The 18,523-nt window shown below is 38.2% G+C and overlaps 1 protein-coding gene across 1 annotated transcript; it reads right to left on the reverse strand.

Moving 5' to 3' along the window:
- Positions 1-258: 258 nt before the first annotated feature.
- Positions 259-17,026, reverse strand: LOC131592833 (ras-related protein Rab-21). Its single transcript, XM_058864636.1, has 7 exons — positions 16,645-17,026; positions 10,507-10,566; positions 10,215-10,322; positions 8,525-8,588; positions 7,694-7,748; positions 7,183-7,271; positions 259-6,265 (listed from the first exon to the last, which is right to left on the reverse strand). The coding sequence occupies exons 1-7, from the start codon at positions 16,789-16,791 to the stop codon at positions 6,126-6,128; spliced, it is 663 nt and encodes a 220-aa protein (XP_058720619.1). The 5' UTR covers positions 16,792-17,026; the 3' UTR covers positions 259-6,125.
- Between the last annotated feature and the right edge of the window lie 1,497 nt (positions 17,027-18,523).

The following is an 18,523-nucleotide window of genomic DNA, read 5'->3' on the forward strand; positions in this document are numbered from 1 at the left end:
GTGGCATTATTTTCTTTCTGTATTGATTTTCAGTACACCTTTTTTCCCGTATTGATCCATTTCCATGCATTTTCCCTCTTCATATTAAGACATTGACAAACCAGCAGTCCTGACAAAAGAACACTTGTTTTTATAGTTGATTGGCCATTTGGCATCAATTTATCACAGGACTATCTTACTTTAAAATGCACTGGTATATAAAATATATCAAGATGCATTTAAGAACTCCAGCTGAAGAAATGCACTGGGAAAGTTAACATTTGTGAAGTCTCTACCAGATATATTTTAATATGTTTTTACAAAATTTCTTTTATCCACAAGTGCCAAATAGAATATGCCAATAACATTTGACAATGTTAAGTTACCTGACATTAAAAATGCTGCATACTTTTCAGCACTGGATTTGCCCTGCTAATGTTTTCTATTTGAGTGAGACTTATAAGCTTAATGAGCTTATCTGATGAGAAGAATCCAGTAAGACAGCCATTATAATGCCTGTATGCTTGAATAGCATGGACAACACTTAAAGATTAACGTATCACATGCTCATACGCCTCTCTTTTTACTTAAACAAGCCTGATTAGGCAGTTTTAAGTTTCCTGTTCTGAAAAAGAAACTACTTGTTCTCTTCCACTGCAAGTCCCAAATTTGTTGACTTTTCAGAATGGCGTGATGGTTAATTTGAAGGGTGTGCAATTTAACAGTTTCAACAGTCCAAAAAAAGTGTTTGGATCTGTCACAGGATATCAACTATTTGCACCCAATGAGGAAGTAGTCCTTGCTCTGAGATTTCTTATAAGTAACTTCCAATATCCAAGAATCAGGAGTCAGATACAGAGCTAGCAAGGACTCACCATTAAACTTTAAATATTCTCTCTTCACCGTTTTGGAGGTGGGCTATGGCCAATTGTTAGGGATGACCACTCTAGAACTGCTACTTACTCGTTATCCTTCCTTGTTGTGCTTCAAATTAAACATCTTTTGGGTAACCTACAATAAAGAATTAAAATTCTTTGAAGGGATCAGTGAAACTAGATACACTGGAAAAAAAAAATTATCAAGATGTAAGAAAAGCTCCTCTTGAAATAAATGCTATCAAACTGACAGGAACTGTGTATTACTCCTGTAGTGCCTATCACTGTCTAGAAGGGCTAGAGAAGCAAGGAGAGAACATGCACTTCCTTTCTTGCACAGCACACAGTTTCCTGTAGCAGCCATTTAGCAACAAGGATCAGTGCAGCCGAGAAGCAGGAAAAGGAAGAGAAGCTCGCTTTTCACAGTGACCATGCAGCTGTATCACATCCATGTTACTTGCCTGAGTACGCAAAGCAGTGGAAATAGACTGAAAAAATAGTTGTTTTAATCTATCTTTCAACATCCTGGTATTGAATTAACACAGTTCAAGATCTAAATTGGCCAGTGGAATATGAACAAGTATGCTGTTCCTCCCAACAATCAAAGCTTAGTTTATGGCTGTATAACATGATAATCAATTTAAGGCTTTGGTCAAGTCAAGCAACCCAAAGTATTAAAAAAAATTAGGACTAGAGAGATCAGCTTTAAATAAATTTTCATTTTAGAAGTAGAGCAATTTATCATTTTAATCATATTACAGTAAAAATTTCTCCAAGTCAAATTATTTTCTGTTACCTTGGGCAGAATAATACTTTGTCATAATGTTGAATTTTTGACTCTCACTTTTCAAGCCATCTCAAGACAAGAAACATTCCATATTCTCCACAACTCTAAGAAATCATCTCCATCTCATTCTGCTCAATACAGGGGCCAATGACAGCTCCAAAAAATACAGAAGCAAAGAGTATACATTGTTATTTGATAGAAAAAGCCTAAATTTATTACACAGCTGCATCATTGATACGTACAGGCTTGCCTGTAGAGAAGGAAAATACTGGTGTTGAGCAGAATCCTCCAAAGAATAGCAGGAACAAGTGCCCAGCACTGCTAAGAGTTAGTGATCTAGTTCGGGGACCTTGTTGAGCTTGCACAGCAAGGAGTGCTAAGGATCTTGGTCATCATCTGCAACTCCTTGACACAACTGTAGTAAAAGTTCTCCTCAAAGTATGATATACTTCCTGACTTCTCAAGAAAAAAAATCATAGCATTTGATGCAAACTAAGATGAACAAAGTCAGTGAAATGTAAATAGTTAATAAATTAGCATATTCTAATAAAGTTTCAAGCAGATCAGTATTGTGCCTAAAAACCTGCTCAAATTTAGTTGCATTCTCTTTAATGAAGCAAAAATGGTATTTCACAGAACAACACAAGAAGTGATATTGGAAGTCCTGAATAAGGTATTGCTATTGCTGAGGCTCTCTAGCAACACAAAGAAAAGGTTAACTCGGTGCCTTACTCAGCAGCCTACCACCAGCACCCTCAGTTTTTCCAACATTCTTTTTTTTCCCTACTTCTCCTTTTTATTCCACTAAAAGCAGAAAACTGGGACGTAGCTGGCTCCAACTCTTATTCCCATGCTCTACTATTCACATCACTTAACTGCTTTCAGCTTATGGAGATTGCTGACCTGCATTTAAACTTTTTTTTTCTGACACTATCCAACATTTTTGTAGAAATCCATTTGAGATTTAACCACTTCCCATAACTTCATACCTTTGTGTAAAGCTTTCTTCATCTGGTTTGGAAACTAAAGTAGAAATTTAACTAGTAAGTTCTTTAAGAACTGTAGGCAGTTTTCAAGATGTAGGAGGCAAAAATTCCTGTCCACAATGTGTGAACACTGAAGAAAAGCATGTAATATAATCATGGTAATATTCAATTAATATTCAACTTGACTGCTTCAAGAGACCATCCCATACAGTTCATCTAGACATTGGATACACCCTCATTTTGGAATCATGTGCAAGATCACTGCTTACCAGATGAAGTTATCTCTCCCAGTCTTTGCAGCTAGTTAGTCATCTCTATATACTACACATCTGAATTCATGTGTCTTTGTCTGAACCAGTCTATCCCATCTTTTATAGCTTCTGAAGTAAAGCCTAAGTGCAGCACTGTCCATAAATAACTCCTAGCAGAGAGACATACTGCTGCATTAAACCAACTGGACTTTGGCTTGTTGGATTTTATTTCAGCAAGTCATAAAGGTTCACGGGTAGCTCATGTATTCATAGTAGCAGCAACAAGCACTTAAAAGTTGCTTTAGAAAGATATTGTACAAAGTCAGATAATTTTATTTCAGTATGTATGTGAGTAATCTGTCAAGATACACCCTGAGGAAGCGTGCTCAGTGTTGATTTACACATGCTATAGCGGGTGTCTGGCTATCTGCCTCACAATAGAGGTACTTTCTAAAGACAGCCTTGTTCTCTTTCACTTCACAGAAGAATCAAAAATAGCTTACTTGTTTACAGTCACAGAAGTCAGCAACAAGAAAACACTTCAGACATACAAACCAGGAAATCTAGATCAAATGCAAGACTCAAGACTATTGAAAAGCAAGCCACATACTAATAACACCAGGTTACTTGAGTCCTGCTCAAATATAGGAAACCAAGCTATTTGTGCTTTTCTATATATCAAGCACAAAGAACATTCTCAGTACCTTTGACAAAGATGCTTTTTCCTGGAACTGTTGTATTTTGTCTGCTGACAATGAATAGCTGAAGTCTTATGTTAATCAGTCTAAACAATTCATGTTTTCACCTCTGTCTCATCTTTAACCACCTTCCCTGACTTCACAAAGCTATACTTTCTTCCAGTTATATAATGATACCCTGACCCTGCAAACACAGGTTTTAAGTTTCATAAACAAAGTCCAAGCAAACCACAGCTTAGACAGGAAGGTTTCCAGTGAGTATTTTTTATGTTGTAGCTTAAGTAACAAAAGTAACTTGAGAATTTATTTTAAAAAATATTTCACTAATAGCAACCAGAACCTTTCCAATATTACAAAACAGTAGACTTCTTTATCCCCACCTAAGTTTTCAGTAGTAATAGTTTTAACTCTGTAAGAGACTCAAGAGCTAGTATCAACATGCATTCGTTAGTTTTGTAATTGCCAGAAGTCACATGGGATGCCCCTACCACACAATACACTAAAAACTCCTTAGCTGCAGGCAGAAATATACATTCTACACACTGCTTCAACCAAGTCTAGTTGAAGTTGGGCTGTTGGGGGTTTTATATGCAGAGATGGAAAAAATTAAATTTTAATAAAAACCCTGAAACTCCTATTCTGAGGCAATTCCATTCTTGAACATCTAGACTTGACAATTTCACTCTCCATATCTTCAGACATTGTATCACTTACAAGGCTGATAGTCAGATACCAGTGTTAAATCAAACCAATCTGGTTTTCAATTTTGACAGAGGTCACTGCTGTTAGATATATGAAAGCTAATGGTGTTTCTACATGCTGACACAATCACAGATTTTAGATTCGCATCAAAGCTCTGCACAGCCAAGAAACTTTATCTTCACTAGCATGAACAGACCACCTTCCTCCATCATGCATACAAACACATCAGAAGAGGACAGCAATGGTAGTCTAAGAAAAAATATCTACACCACAGTTAAGGCAAAAAAGGAGAAAATGCACCAGGATCAGTCTGTATCAAAGCCATCTATTATTTCAGAGAAAATAAAAATCAGATTGAAGACAGCACACTTCTCTTACACAGACTAATTCATTACTACTACTTTTTTTTGTGTATCAGAACATACCCACACCATTCAGTGCATTCATATGCAATACTAAATCTACCTTTCAGAAAAAGGAAGGCCAAGGATATTCTACTTTGTCATAGACATCACCTTTACTGTTTTTCCAAGCATGACAACTTACGTAAAAAAAGTCAGAGCACAAAACATTTTGAAGTTTCAGCTACCACCATTTGTGTTCTTTTGTGATAGTAGTTTACATATTTTTTCTGAAAAACCTCCTCCTGAAACTTAAATGGGCTTTTTCAAAACACTTTACAGGAGAAAGAACAAGTTGGGAATAAGTTCAATTCTGCGTAGAATCCCCAAATTTACAGCTACATCTGGCAAGTTTCCTATCTTCAATTTAATCACTCCAAATTAGAAGTTACAGTTAATGCCAATAATGCCAATTAATTGTTCACTCAAGCCCTGCAGGGAAAAAAAATATTCTCGTGGATAGTTTATAATGCTGTCTTTGGAAATAAAAGTATTAAAGCAGCTAAAGAGTTTCCCATGCATCTGGTTTACTGGCTACCAGACAGATGAGGGCTAAAGTTACTTTGACTTTCTGGGGATCTTCTGAGAGGACAAAGTAACTGCAGAGGCAAGGTATGTGCATGCACCAACTGTTTTAGCTGCAAGTCAAACACCTCAATGTTAAACAGCAGTTTACAGAAGCATTCTCTTCCAGTAAGGGGATACTCTAAATACTGCTGCTTGCCAGAAATGGATTAAAGAATTGCTGTAGCTATGGACATACCCAAAATAAAGCTGTTTTCAGGTAGGGGAATAGAATGAGCAATTTAACAGTGCACATGAAAAGCTTGCATCTTTCACTGACTTATTCACTTCACAATCACTGACAAGACTGATGTACATATTTCTGCAACTGTAAAAGCAGATAAAATATTTAATATGTAATTTACAATGTATTTTATCAGCTTGGCATACAGATGAACAGAATATATCAAAGTAGTTGAGTTATAGGCTTGTGAAGGCCCTGCAAAAATATTAATTCAGATATCTGCTAATTTAAAAAAAAAATCAATTTGCATTTTAGAAGTGATACAATTCCATCTACCACAAAATACAAAGAGCTGCAAAAACGTATACCATTCCAACAACAATGTATATAAGTTATTAAATAATGATCTGATTTAAAAGAATATAAATGAAGCCTTTAAGTAGGTCTTTTCTACATGCATATTATTCCTCATTAAAGAAAAATATGTAAAAAGGCCATTGGTAATTGCTTTGTTAACCACTGTAGAAAACGCCAATTCTCTGGTCACAGATGCCACTAGTTTAGCACTTAAGGTCTCTGCAGTGTTACATGTGATTATTTTTAAATACTGTTAATTCTATTACTCCATTGGTAAAGAATGTGTGACTTGGAATATGGCAGTCTTCATATTGAGAGGGCAGTGATGCACAGTTTTATAATTATCCAGAAGAACAGCACCCTCCACTGCTCTGCACTTGTGGCTCATCATCAATGATCTGTACACCTCGCCTTGCTATTCCTGACTGACTGGAACCATTGCCTCTTGCTCTTTCATCCACTTGAGCAGTTTCTATCATTCCTGTAAAGAAAGAAACGTATTAGATGACATTCCATTTCATTTTTACATTGAGACTCCGCTATCTTAATCAATCTGAACTATATGCACAGAGACAAAAGTTCAGCAAGAGTGGTTCTCCCATTTGTTATGCAGAACTAAGTACTCAGGTATCACATGGCATAGCTTCAAGAACATATTAAATCTTTTTTCTAAAGTACCCAACATACAGTGGCTCCTGGTCACTATGGGAGACCGTAGAGATCCTCAGGTGTCCTGGAGTTAGCAACTTCAAAAGCTAGATTTACCCACTCATATCATTAACACCGTTAAAAATCCCAACCAAATAAACAAGAAACACCACCCTCCAAAAAAATCCTCCCCAAAACCCCAACCAACTACCTCTTCAGAAACGCAGGAGACCTTTTCCTTAAATTCTTTTATCACAGAAATACAATTAATAGAATGATTTGTTTGTGTTGGATTTTCATCCCACATACCATGATCTTTACAATTTGTTTAGATTTCTGTGTAAAATTTGCATTATTAAAGCTTTGAGTTTATGATTTGTAATAAGTATCATATGAGAAGATTTTTGAAAGAGATTGAAACAGAGGGTCTGAAGCAAGCAGTGGTGAGAGCAGCAACATGAAGTTTAATCTGGGTTACTACTTATATGTGGTAAGTGGAACAGCAGTCAGTGCTCCAACAAATGACCAAGACATTTTTGGAGTACAGCATGAATTTGTAATATTGTAAGCATCCATACATCAGGCTTCCAGAGCTGTTACAGAACACAAGTGCCTTGAAGCAGACTGAAATGAAGTCAGTTCTAAGTAGTACCATACACTAAAGCTTTTCTATATGGGCCTGAAAAGCATTTCTGAAGCCTGGAGCATCTTATGCATTAGCTCCTTACCAACAAACCACATAATACTTACTTTTGCAAAGGTCAAGAAAGAGTTCTTCAATTCCTTTGTTCTGTTTAGCTGATGTATGATAATGTTTTGCTCCAACAGATTCAGCATACCTGTAGAAATGCAGATATGGAGCCTCACTGTAGTAAAGGACTATCTTTCTAAACTACTTTACATGAAGGTATAAAATGATCACAAGAGGTTTTATTCTGACTTCAGAGTTAATCTACACATGCTTATTTAATACAAAAAAAAAAAAGGAGTTCTGCCAGGACTGATACAACACAGATGAAATTAAGAAAATTTCATGTCCAGAAATGGACTTAAACTGCAAATGTTGACTTTAATCACAAACAACTCCCAAGCTACAGCTTGGTCAGCCAGGATACCCTGTGACTCAGATACTAACAGAACACTCAACTGGCAGGCATAAGCCAGCAGTGCCTAGCTGGCTGTGATGTTAACAGCATCACGAGTTTCTTACTCCAGCATGATTCTGCAATGACTGTTTCTATTAGTAATAGGTGTGACTTACATTTCTGCTTCTTGCACTGAAACATGTCTCTCTTTTTCCAAGTCTATTTTGTTACCTGTTGAAAACAAATTAATCTTTTAAGTCCTTGTACTCTAAAACTACCCAAAAAGAAAGCAGACATGTAATCATGGTACTCCATTTTCTCAAGCTGTCCCAATAAAGACCAGCTCTTACACAAGTCTCACTTTCAAGGACAACATGATTTGACAATCTCCTTTCACACAAGCATTTACAGGCAACAAAGCGCTACCTCTGTAGGGAGATCAGAACAGCTAAATGCCTCCATATAAAACGCCCAATTGTGCCTTTTTGTCCTTTTTTTTTGTGATTTATTAGCACTTTCCATGTGCTACAGAGGTAATTTTTGTAGAATGTCCACATATCTAACCTCATTAAAGTGTTTTAATAATTAGATCAGATTTAAATCTACACCCAGCATCTCTGTTGCATTCTATTTGCATTGAAATACCCAAACTTTAACTCACTCCAACCTTCATGCACTCAATTATCAAAACAGACATGCACCTAGTCTGTGCCACCAAGAAAAGCCATGAGTTTGAGTACTTGAAAGAAGAATAATATATTTTTTGTTAAACTATCATCTGCAGGTGTCTGTAGCATGCATTTCTGATAGTGTGCAATAAAACAGCTTATTCTTTCAAACACTTGTTTTCCTCAATATGATCTACTGAAACTTCTAGCTCCAGTTTAATTTTAAAAATCTAACATAAGCTTTACCCTTTCACATGTACAAGCTGTCAAAGCAGCATTTGGAAGATGCTATTAATCAAAACAGACGCTTCCCATTCAATCATGTTGAAAAATACTTACCTACTATACATAAACAGATTTCATTTCCCAACATTTTTCTTAATTCTTTAACCCAGTTTTTTACCTGCAAAAAGAATAGATGTGAGCTTGGTATCACTTGATATACTATTAATTTAGCTAATATGGACCCATCCCATTTCCATCATTAACTATCTATTCTAAACTTAAAGCAAAAATGTTTAGAGCAACATAGATGGAAAAATATTCTTTAGCTAGCTACATATGGCCCTTGGTCAGCAGGTTTTATTTCACAGGTGAAATCAAGAGCAAATGACTTAGATAAAATGTTTCAATTACTCCAGAAATATAACTCGCCATACTCAGTATAGCAAGTCCACTGCACGGGCCACTTCAGGTCAGACATGAGATATTTTATCAGCAGGCACTTACTGAAAGACTACAAATGGTACTTTAAAGGTAGGGGTACCTGAACTGAGTTTTCCCAGTTAGATTATAACAGATGTATATTTCATGAGAGAACAGATGGGACAAGCATGTTAAGTCAGCTGATGGTATCTGTTATCAAATCTGTTGTCATGCTTTGAAGCTTGTATGATCACTGCACTGAATCAGGAACTACTATTTTAAGGGAATAATTGTGAAGAGAGGTAATCACTTCAAGAATCTAAAAATAAGGCTACACGATATAGTAGTACTTCTGCAGTAACTTCTGTCAATCAGCCTTCCCTCTTTTTTTCTGCACATTTAAATGTTTTGGTGTCACAGGGTTTTACTATGTAGGGCTCAGCATGAAAAGGCACAGGTTGAAGTATCCACAGGTCATCACCATTCTGCAGGTGGCAGCAAGTGTTTAACTGCTCACATAAGTGCTTTACTTGCCCTATATCAAACTATTTAAATTAGTTAAGCTTTTGTGGATCTATACCCTTTCACTATTTCTATCCCTGCTAACCTGAGCCTTACCCATACAACCACAATTTCTTACTTCTCCCTACAGAAGTCCAACTAGTTTTGCCAAAAATTAATCACAGACAAACATGCTTAGAAAAGTGTCACCAGTTTTCAGTTGAAACATCCTACAGAGTACAACAAAGGTTGACACAGCGTAGAAAAAACTCACCCGATCAAACTGATCAGCTGATTCAGCCATAAAATAATTAGCCATCAAATTACGTATTTTCACGAGGACTTGAAAAACAACTAACTTATCACAAGAAGGTAACATCTCCACTATCATGTGTTACAATTTCAGAGTTCTCAGATCTGTAAAGGGTCATGTCATTTAATACCTTTTATGAATTTGGTTTATACAGTAAAGATCAGTATGGCATACCATAACAACAGTCCAGGCTTATGTTTATAGCCTGTCACAGGTAACTTGCATAGCTGCATCACAAACTATTCTGAGTTGGAAGGGAGCCACAAGGATCATGAAGTCCAATTCTTAAATTAATACCCATTACATCCCCATATAGGGATCAAACCTACAACTTTGACCTTATTAGCACGGTGCTCTAAGAAACTGAGCTAATTCTCTGGTGTTCTTTGAATAGCAGAACCTGATAGCAGGGAAGCCAGTCTTCAAAGGAATACTAATAAGCTGTATACTTCCATTACATGATTTACATTTGCAAATAAAATATATTGCCAAAACCAGAAGACTTCTGTTTACACATTACAGATTATTTCTCAACCAATTTACAGTTTAGATGTAAAAGTTGCCCAGTACCTTTTGAAAAGAGTCTTCATCTGTTATATCATATACTAGAATAGCGCCATTAGAGTCCCTGTAGTAGATGGGCCCCAGCGCATGAAATCTTTCTTGACCAGCTGTATCCTGCATTTAAAATACACTTATTAGCATTTAAGACAAAGCAAACAATATGTCAAGGAACTCCAAATACTTAGGAAATTTTACTTTATTAAGAAGTGCCTAACATTTGTGACACAGTAAGCCAACATCATTTTTTTTCAGAAAAACATTCTAATTAAGGAGGAAAAAAATAGAAATATAAACGTACCCATATCGCAAGATTTACTCTTTTTCCACCAATATTTAGCTTCTTTGTAAGAAAAGATGCCTAGAAAGCAAAACAGATTAGAGTTAAGTTTTACACACCAAACACATAATTTGACTTCAAATTAATTTATTAATAAAGCATCAGAATCAATAAAACACAAATTTCCAGATCAAAAGACTCTGTAAGCAAGAAGCCTAAGTCAATACTAAGCCAGTTAGTCATTTCTCTACAGCTTGCCAGCAGCCTATTCTAAATAAATTTGGGTTAAACCAATCATTTACTACATCTTTCTGTTGTTTTGAATGATTTGGGAAGGATGAGTTGGGCGGAAAGAGTCTGAATCCACAACACTGATAAGTCTAAGATGAACTCAAAGAATTTCACAAGAGTATGTAAAGTCTGGGCAGGAACCAGCCCAACAAGATTGTTAATCTGCAGGGGTTAGGCAAAGTAGTTCGCTATTAACAACGTACTAGAACCATAAACAATTATTTTATCACTAAATATCTTGGAACATTAGTATTTCCTTGTCTGTAACTTTTCCCTTTTTTTGCAGAAGTGAGCCCAGAACTCACCCTCATCTGTTTTTTGGTTCTGTGTTTTTGTTTGTTTGATCTGAGAAGCCTCAGAATAAGCATACCAGCTGCTTCAGAATTACACTGTTTTAAACTTCTGGAAATGTTTTACAGGAGCAGAGCACATTGCAAGGTTAATCTGATTTCAGCAAATTGAGCAAGTCTGGTTTGCTCCAAATTTGCGTGATTCACATTTTCAGACACCATCTCTGTTACCAAGTCTGTAATTTGATGGCTAAAAAAGGGAATATAATTTAATACAAATTTAATGGACCAGAACAGGGTCTCAAGGTGTTGATGCATTAGGACTGCCAATGCTCCCCCCATTCTAAAGACTAGCAGTAACATGTTATATCAAACAGTTCAGTTACCAAAAGCTTACTTTTGTCTTTTGCCTTAAATTACAGTCAGATTTCCTTTCAGTTTTACCTCAGTTTGCATTTGGGTTCAAACAAGTACTCAGTATTTTATGATAGATTAATCACAGATTATTTTAGGATGGACTGCAGCAGCTCAAGAGAAGCTCTCTATACAAGCACTGACCAGCCATAGAACTAAGAGTCCAACCAACATGTGGAAAGTGTCATGGGCCAGACGAGATGTTTGAACCAGCTTGCTGCTTAACTAAACAAGCAACCAGAATGCACACAGAAGACTACAGTAGCTCAATGCACACCAATCTAAACTACTGTCAGTGCCCTTCCAGAGTGCTGCCTGTATTAGTCATTCAACATTCAGTTGCTAGAGCAGCTCCTGCTCTTCAGCTACTTCCCTGGCACCTGTAAGACCCAAGATGAGATGACTAAAAAAGCCCTTTTCATCCTTAAGTTGCACCTTCCCACGAAGTCTGATAAAAAGAACAGAGAGAGAACAGACCAGAAGAAAAACAGACACTTTCCAAGAGCAGATAGCAAAGAACTGATCACAACAACCCTTGTGTTCAACATAAGTGAAGCATTAACACTACACTACTCCCTCAGTCTAGAGTGAAGGGACTCACTGTAGTGTCAAAACTCTGGAAAAACTTCCAGACAGCATGTTAAATGAATCTGATCCTCTAGCCAACCTGTAACAAACAGCTTAACAGAAGAGTAGCAAATCTTCAACATCAGAAAACTCCTCATTCTTTAATTAAAAACTCCAGAGCAAGTTGATGGCTTTCAAACAGCTGTCCCTGAGGATTAACTCATCAGTAGTCTTTACCATTTGTTGTATTACATACACCACACTTTAAAAACTGAAAGCTAGGAGGCAACTTCAGAAGTTTTAATTCACCAATACTTGGGCCACAGGGAGAGAAGCTATTGTTAGGCACAATGAATCAATCTTACCTGACAATATTTTAGTGATCTGCTGTACTACAGTACTCAATATTCTACTGCAAATCTCACAGGAAAAGCTCCTCTGAGCAATGTTTGCTTTTGTAGTAACACCAACAATCCAAACCTGCTTAATTGATGTAAATTCCATACAAACGTTTGAGAATCAATTTCTGAACAGAAAAATCTTTCACAGAACGGGGATTTATATATAAAAACACAGAACTCAGTATCCATAAAATCCTGTCATTGTAGCTTTACACAATGACCCAGTTAATAGCACAAGTACATCTCCTATCTGACAGACCAAAAACTAAAGTTGGTTTATCTACATAGGTAGGTTTTACTTCAGTATAAACTGTCCTTCAGGTACTATAGTTTTTGATAGGAATACTGTCCTTTATCACTCAGATATAGATTTCCATTTTTTATATACTTCAGCCCTAAAAGACTCCTACATACAAGTAAGACTTTTTAGTATCACATAAACATCCATAACCATGGGAGACTGTAGCAAAGGTATGTAGCACTGGGCTATCATACTTGCTTTCTGTATTAAAACCTAAAGAATTTGTAATGGTTAAGTCTTAGTCTATCTAAAGTCTTAGGCCCATAATCAAAAAGGACAGTATCCTCTATCAGATACCCTGATTACAAGCAGGTTTTTCTGATAAGACTGGAACCTGGTATTTGAAGCAGCCACGGTTAGTAATGAGCAGAAAGCTTTGTCAACATGCTGGAGGACACCATCAATACTATATGACAGATTTAATGCTTCATTCTTCTTTATTTTATTCATATACTGGAAGAACACAGTTAGCAGGCTCTGCTCATGGATTAGTAGGTATGGGTAAGTTTGGTCTGTTTACCATCAATAAAACACATTTTACATCCACAGTGGCAAACATGTCAAAGACAAATCAACCAGTATCTTTTAACCAACCTTTCAACACACACATACCCCTCACCAACCATTCTGAGCTTAGTGAGGGATAAAAAAACAACCCAATCAATCAAGTCAATATTAGGACTATGCAGTTTTTAGAAATTTGGGAAAACCCAACACATAAGCAAGAGCCTTAACTTCTCTTTTGAGATAGTTCAGAGAAAAAGTCAGTTGCCAAGATTTTAATTTGTCAAGTGTCCAAGTCAAAGCCTTTGACTACCTAAAGGTCCTTAAGTAATTGCACACAGAAAAAGCTTCAACATTTTCTCTAATCTCCAAAAACCTTACTGAATTGAGTACCACAAATCTGAGTTGTGACGATTTTACAATCAGTAGCTCTTGGTCAATTCAAAGATAAGTAACTTCAAACAACTCTTTGAAGCTTCTAATTTTCATATTTTGACTCTGTCTTATGACTGGTTTGAAGAATACTTAGGCACTTAGAAAAGAATAATGCAATTATAAGAGCTAAAATTGCAATCTTTTTACGTGGCTATAGGAAATATTTTCTTTCTTTTAATTCTTTCTTCTCTGAGTTCAGTTTTGTATGCCCACCAGGCCCTGCTAGGAGCTGATAAAGGGGCTTGAGTATAACACAAGGAAGATGCAGCTGGAAGAGAGTCTCCTGAAAGTAACTGAACAAAGGCAGGTATGTGGCACCTGCCCTTGGTGCTTCATCTTCAATAGAAGCAGGTTAGGCATACAAACACTGCATATAGCACTGAACTTCCTCAGGTTGTCTTCCACTCTCCCCCGGTTATCTTGATAACCAAGACAGCTCTTCCAGGTTATGCCAAGTCCATCAAAGGAATCAGGAACTCTACAATTACAACCACATACATCAGCAGCTCTCTCAGGTTGAATATTCTGCAATCCTCCACACATTTAAGAAAGCAGTATTCTGAAGTTTTTATTATTCAATTACTCAGGATAAATACAAGTATTTATCCAATTAAAAAAAACCAGTAGTTTGATAGTAGGTTTATTATTGGAGTAATTCCAGCACAGTTAACTTCATATGAATTTATATAGTATGATTATTGTATCAAGATGAGGGCACTTACTTCAATATTTCAAACAATGGGAACCAATTCTAATTGCCCTGCCAGGTCTGCTAACACGTTATGAATTTCATTAATAGTGGGCAAAACCCACTACTTTGCCTGCATCAGGTTTTCCACAGTGTTCTAACTAGATGCTTTCTTCTGTGCAATCAGCAGCTACCTAACTTCAACATGCAGGTCATCAGTATCTTAAATACATGACTTAAGTACATGACTTGATAACAACTTGACAACTACAGCAACACATCCCAGCAGCCTCCTAAATCAGAGGAGGCTCCAGTGCACTCTGGTTAGCACTGAGAGGAGTGGGGGGGGGGGGGGGGGGGGGGGGAGGAGAAACTGCTCCCTTTTAGTCAAAGTCTTCTGTTACTAGCACCAAAGAAACTTACATATTTGGGTATACAAAGAATAACTTCACAGAATAACATCACTAAATTAAGTTTCCAGAAGGCTACAATCTCACCACCCTTTTTGTTGCATACTGGAATAAAGCACTAAGCAATACCTTCTTTTTAAGTTAGAGAATAACCTCTCAATATCTAGTGATCTTTTCATGTGATTCATCATTGTCATTCCTTTACTGGACCAGGAACAAAGTATTTATCTAATTTTGGCTTTATTAGAACAAAAGGAATTTGGTGCAATACTTTGAACTGTTGCCATGAAGCAAAGCAACCTTATCAGATTAAGCCTTTTATCATAAAAAATACTAAAGGATGCTTTGCAAACATGTTATTTCATTGCTTAATCAGATATCCTAGTTTCTCTTGATCTTATTTTTTAATTATCATTCAATTTAATAGTGGAAGAACTGGCTTCATTTTTTTCTAGGACTGTACGATGTAGGGAAATAAAAATAATAAAGATAATACTTTACAAGTGCACATGATGCACAGTAAGGTTCAACAGCATTAACACTGTATTTTACAATCAATAAGATGTGTATGTGACCAAGGAGACCCAGAACAGAAAAGCAAACAACTTGATAAACAATGTGCAGTCAGTTAAAAGACAGGTAGCAACCACAAACCTGGTTACAGTGGAGAAACAAAATCTCATCAGGAAAAAATATTCTTTTTACTACCTCACAGCAAAAATGAAGCTACATTATCTGTTTATGAAACTCTCCCTGTATTGTTTCTAGTGCATCTACAACGCTGCTTTGGTTTTAAGGGAAAGTTTCACTATTAATTACTTCTGAGATACACAATTCAAGAAGCTCCCCCTAAATGCATGGGAATGGCACATAACTACCTTAAAACTGCACAGAACTGCCGTGTTTAACACGTTTTTAACATCACCTACTATTTCTTCCGTATTTCAAGAAACTCAAAATCAGTTCAAAACAACCCACTACTGGTCCACCAAGTGCCAGGGTTTGTTTCTTTATTTAACAAAAAAAAAATTAAGAGTGGTATACATTGAATCCACACTTCCACCTATGCAATCTGACATCCTGAAAGACTTAACACACCACTCACAACACAAACTTCAAAACATGTTTTCTGAGACCATGTACAGTACAAGCAGTGTATTCTGTACCATGGCACACATGCCGTCTATCACTAACTACTGGACATAAAAAAAACGCCATTATTTTCAAGCAGGCACCCCGTCACATTTCATTAGCACAACATCACTTTGTAGCTCTTTATAACTACAGACAGTACTGCTGAGAATCCAGGCAAAATTCAGGGAGCTGTTATGACAAGCAGTTAAGCTTTAAGAATCTTCCCCGTTATTGAATCATAAGCCTTAATCTCATAAACCATTTTGTGTAAGCTGTTCTCCTTAAACAAAAGCGTTTAGATAGTGCTAGAGTTAGGATTTGACAACATGAGGAAGACTATGATTAACAGAAACGCAGCACACATGAAACACTTAGTCATCAGTCCACTAACAATGATTACAATAACAACAGTACTTTTGCATCATACTTTCCAAGATTCAAATGAAGACATTCATATACGTAACTGGAAAAAACGAAGCAGTTAGTATGCAGAGTAGAAACGAGGCCTAAACATATTAAAAGCTTAAATCTGAGGCGTGAATAGAACGAGAAAACTGACTCTCGGCAAACTCGGCAGGTGACAGCCAGGACTAGCGAGCGGCGAGGGTGGCTCCGGCCGGCACTAAGCTGCAGACAAGGCACTGCCAGCAGAGCGAGGAGGTGCGCAAGGTGAGGGGAGAACAACAGCGGGACCCCCACACCACCGCCCCGCCCCGGCCCGCACCTGCAGGGTGGTGATGTGCTTATCGTTGAACTTGTTCTCGCAGTAGCGCAGCACCAGCGAGGTTTTCCCCACGCAGCCTTCTCCGAGCAGCACCACCTTGAAGGAGAAGCTGCGGCCCCCGGCCGCTGCGCCGGCCCCCGCCGCCATCCGCGCCCCGCCGCCGAGCCGCGCCTCACATCAACGGGCCGCACCGCGGCGCCGCCGCCGCCCACCGGGACGGGGACCCGCGGGGGAGCGGGAGGGGGGGCTGGCGAGGCACCGGCACGGCCCCGGAGACAGAGGCTGGAAAGGAACACAGCAACCGAACCTGCCCCACGGCCACGGCCCCGCTGCCCCTAATGGCGGCTTCTTCCTCCTACGTCACGCACCGCCCGGTCACGCGCAGCCCCCGCCGCCAATGGCAGGGGGGGAAGCGGCGGCGGGAGGAGGCCCCGCCCCTGGCGGCTGCTGGGCGGGGTCTGGGGCGGGGCTCGCGCAGGGGGCGGGGCCCAGGGCGGGGATCCCGCGCGAGCGCTGCCGCCCGTAAGGATTTGTCCCTAAATGCCGCGCTGAGGTTTCCTCCTGCAGAGCACGAACCTACCGAGCGGCTCCCCGGGGAAACAGAAAGCCCCTAATAAACACCGGCACGGATTTTGTGTGATTTTCCTTCCTGTGAACTAAGCTGCGCTAGTCTCTAAGTGTTTGCAAGATAAAAGTCCTTAATGAAGCACTTTAAAACAGGGATGTGGGGGCAGGTGAGGTAAAAGGCATAAGAAAAACGTTTTTCTGTCGAGTTCCTTGACTGCACGGGTCCAGTAGAGTTTCATACATAAGAATTGGACAACCACCTTGTAAAACTGGCTATCATTCCTTAATAAAAACTATCCTCAGAAACCAATCCAAACGACTGCAGCACAACCTCTCTCGAGTGATCATTTAGTGGTAAATAAAAGAATGCCTATGAAAAGGCTTCATAATGCAATTCCCTTTTTCTCTGTCAGATAGTCTTCATTTTTCTCTGTCAAGTAGTATTAATGCTCTGTTGTATGAGAAAGAATAAAAAACAAAGAATGTATCCAGGAGAGCAAGGACTAGATTTTCTGAAGTAAGAAGCCTAGTTGCTGAACAGTATTGCATTCACATACAGAATTGATTGTTTTTGTTTCTTCTAGAGGTAAGCAAAGTATACCATTTTAATAAATAAAGGAAGTGGGACAAGGAGGAAAAAAATCAATGCATACACAATCTTCAGGCATGGCATATCTTTAAATAAATTTCCAGTTTCATTAGCATGTAAGTGCTTTCAGCAAGTTGCTATAAAAATACTGTCTTGCTGGAAAGTAATGCTGGCTTCTGTCAGTCATATCTTGTGTGGACAGGCAATAAAACTGACCGGCATGTTAATTATTCTTTCCGGCTGAATAGAAGAAGTGGGTGAAATGGAGTTCGGGTTAAGGTTGCCAGAGACAATGGAAATCAGTGCTCATGAGCACAAGCTGCTTGCAAATAGGTTAAGGCTTTCCTGGGTAACTGCTGCCAAATGTATCTGCTGAGACACACGGCTGTGTGGAGGACTGTCTTCAAAAACCTTCCTGTTTTTACAGCTTTTTACTGTTTTCAACAAAAACAGGTTCTATGTACATCCTTTATAAATACTCAGGATTGCACTGAAGAATGTGCCTGACTTGTGCTTTTCAGTCCTTCTTTGCCTGGAAAGGATCCATATACTGATATATCTGATTTGTTAAAAGCGTGCTTTCTGCATGGGTGATTTTTCATCAATCCTAAATGTGTTACTACAGCAAACACTGTAGTGGAAATAGAGGCTATCTTCAAGTGAGGAAGAGAACTGAAGCTTTGGAAAGGGCTGTACGAGTGACACCTGGTATGAAGTCCATGT

The sequence above is a fragment of the Poecile atricapillus genome, chromosome Z (genome assembly GCF_030490865.1).
Source record: "Poecile atricapillus isolate bPoeAtr1 chromosome Z, bPoeAtr1.hap1, whole genome shotgun sequence".
NCBI lineage: Eukaryota > Metazoa > Chordata > Aves > Passeriformes > Paridae > Poecile > Poecile atricapillus.

Excerpts from the sequence above, each read along its gene's own strand:
- LOC131592833 (XM_058864636.1), bottom strand. The coding sequence starts at position 16,791 with ATGGCGGCGGGGGCCGGCGCAGCGGCCGGGGGCCGCAGCTTCTCCTTC. Across the intron at positions 10,323-10,506 it reads GAGTAAATCTTGCGATATGG|GATACAGCTGGTCAAGAAAG; the intron begins GTACGTTTATAT and ends TTTTAAATGCAG. Across the intron at positions 6,266-7,182 it reads CTTTCTTGACCTTTGCAAAA|GAATGATAGAAACTGCTCAA; the intron begins GTAAGTATTATG and ends CTTTCTTTACAG.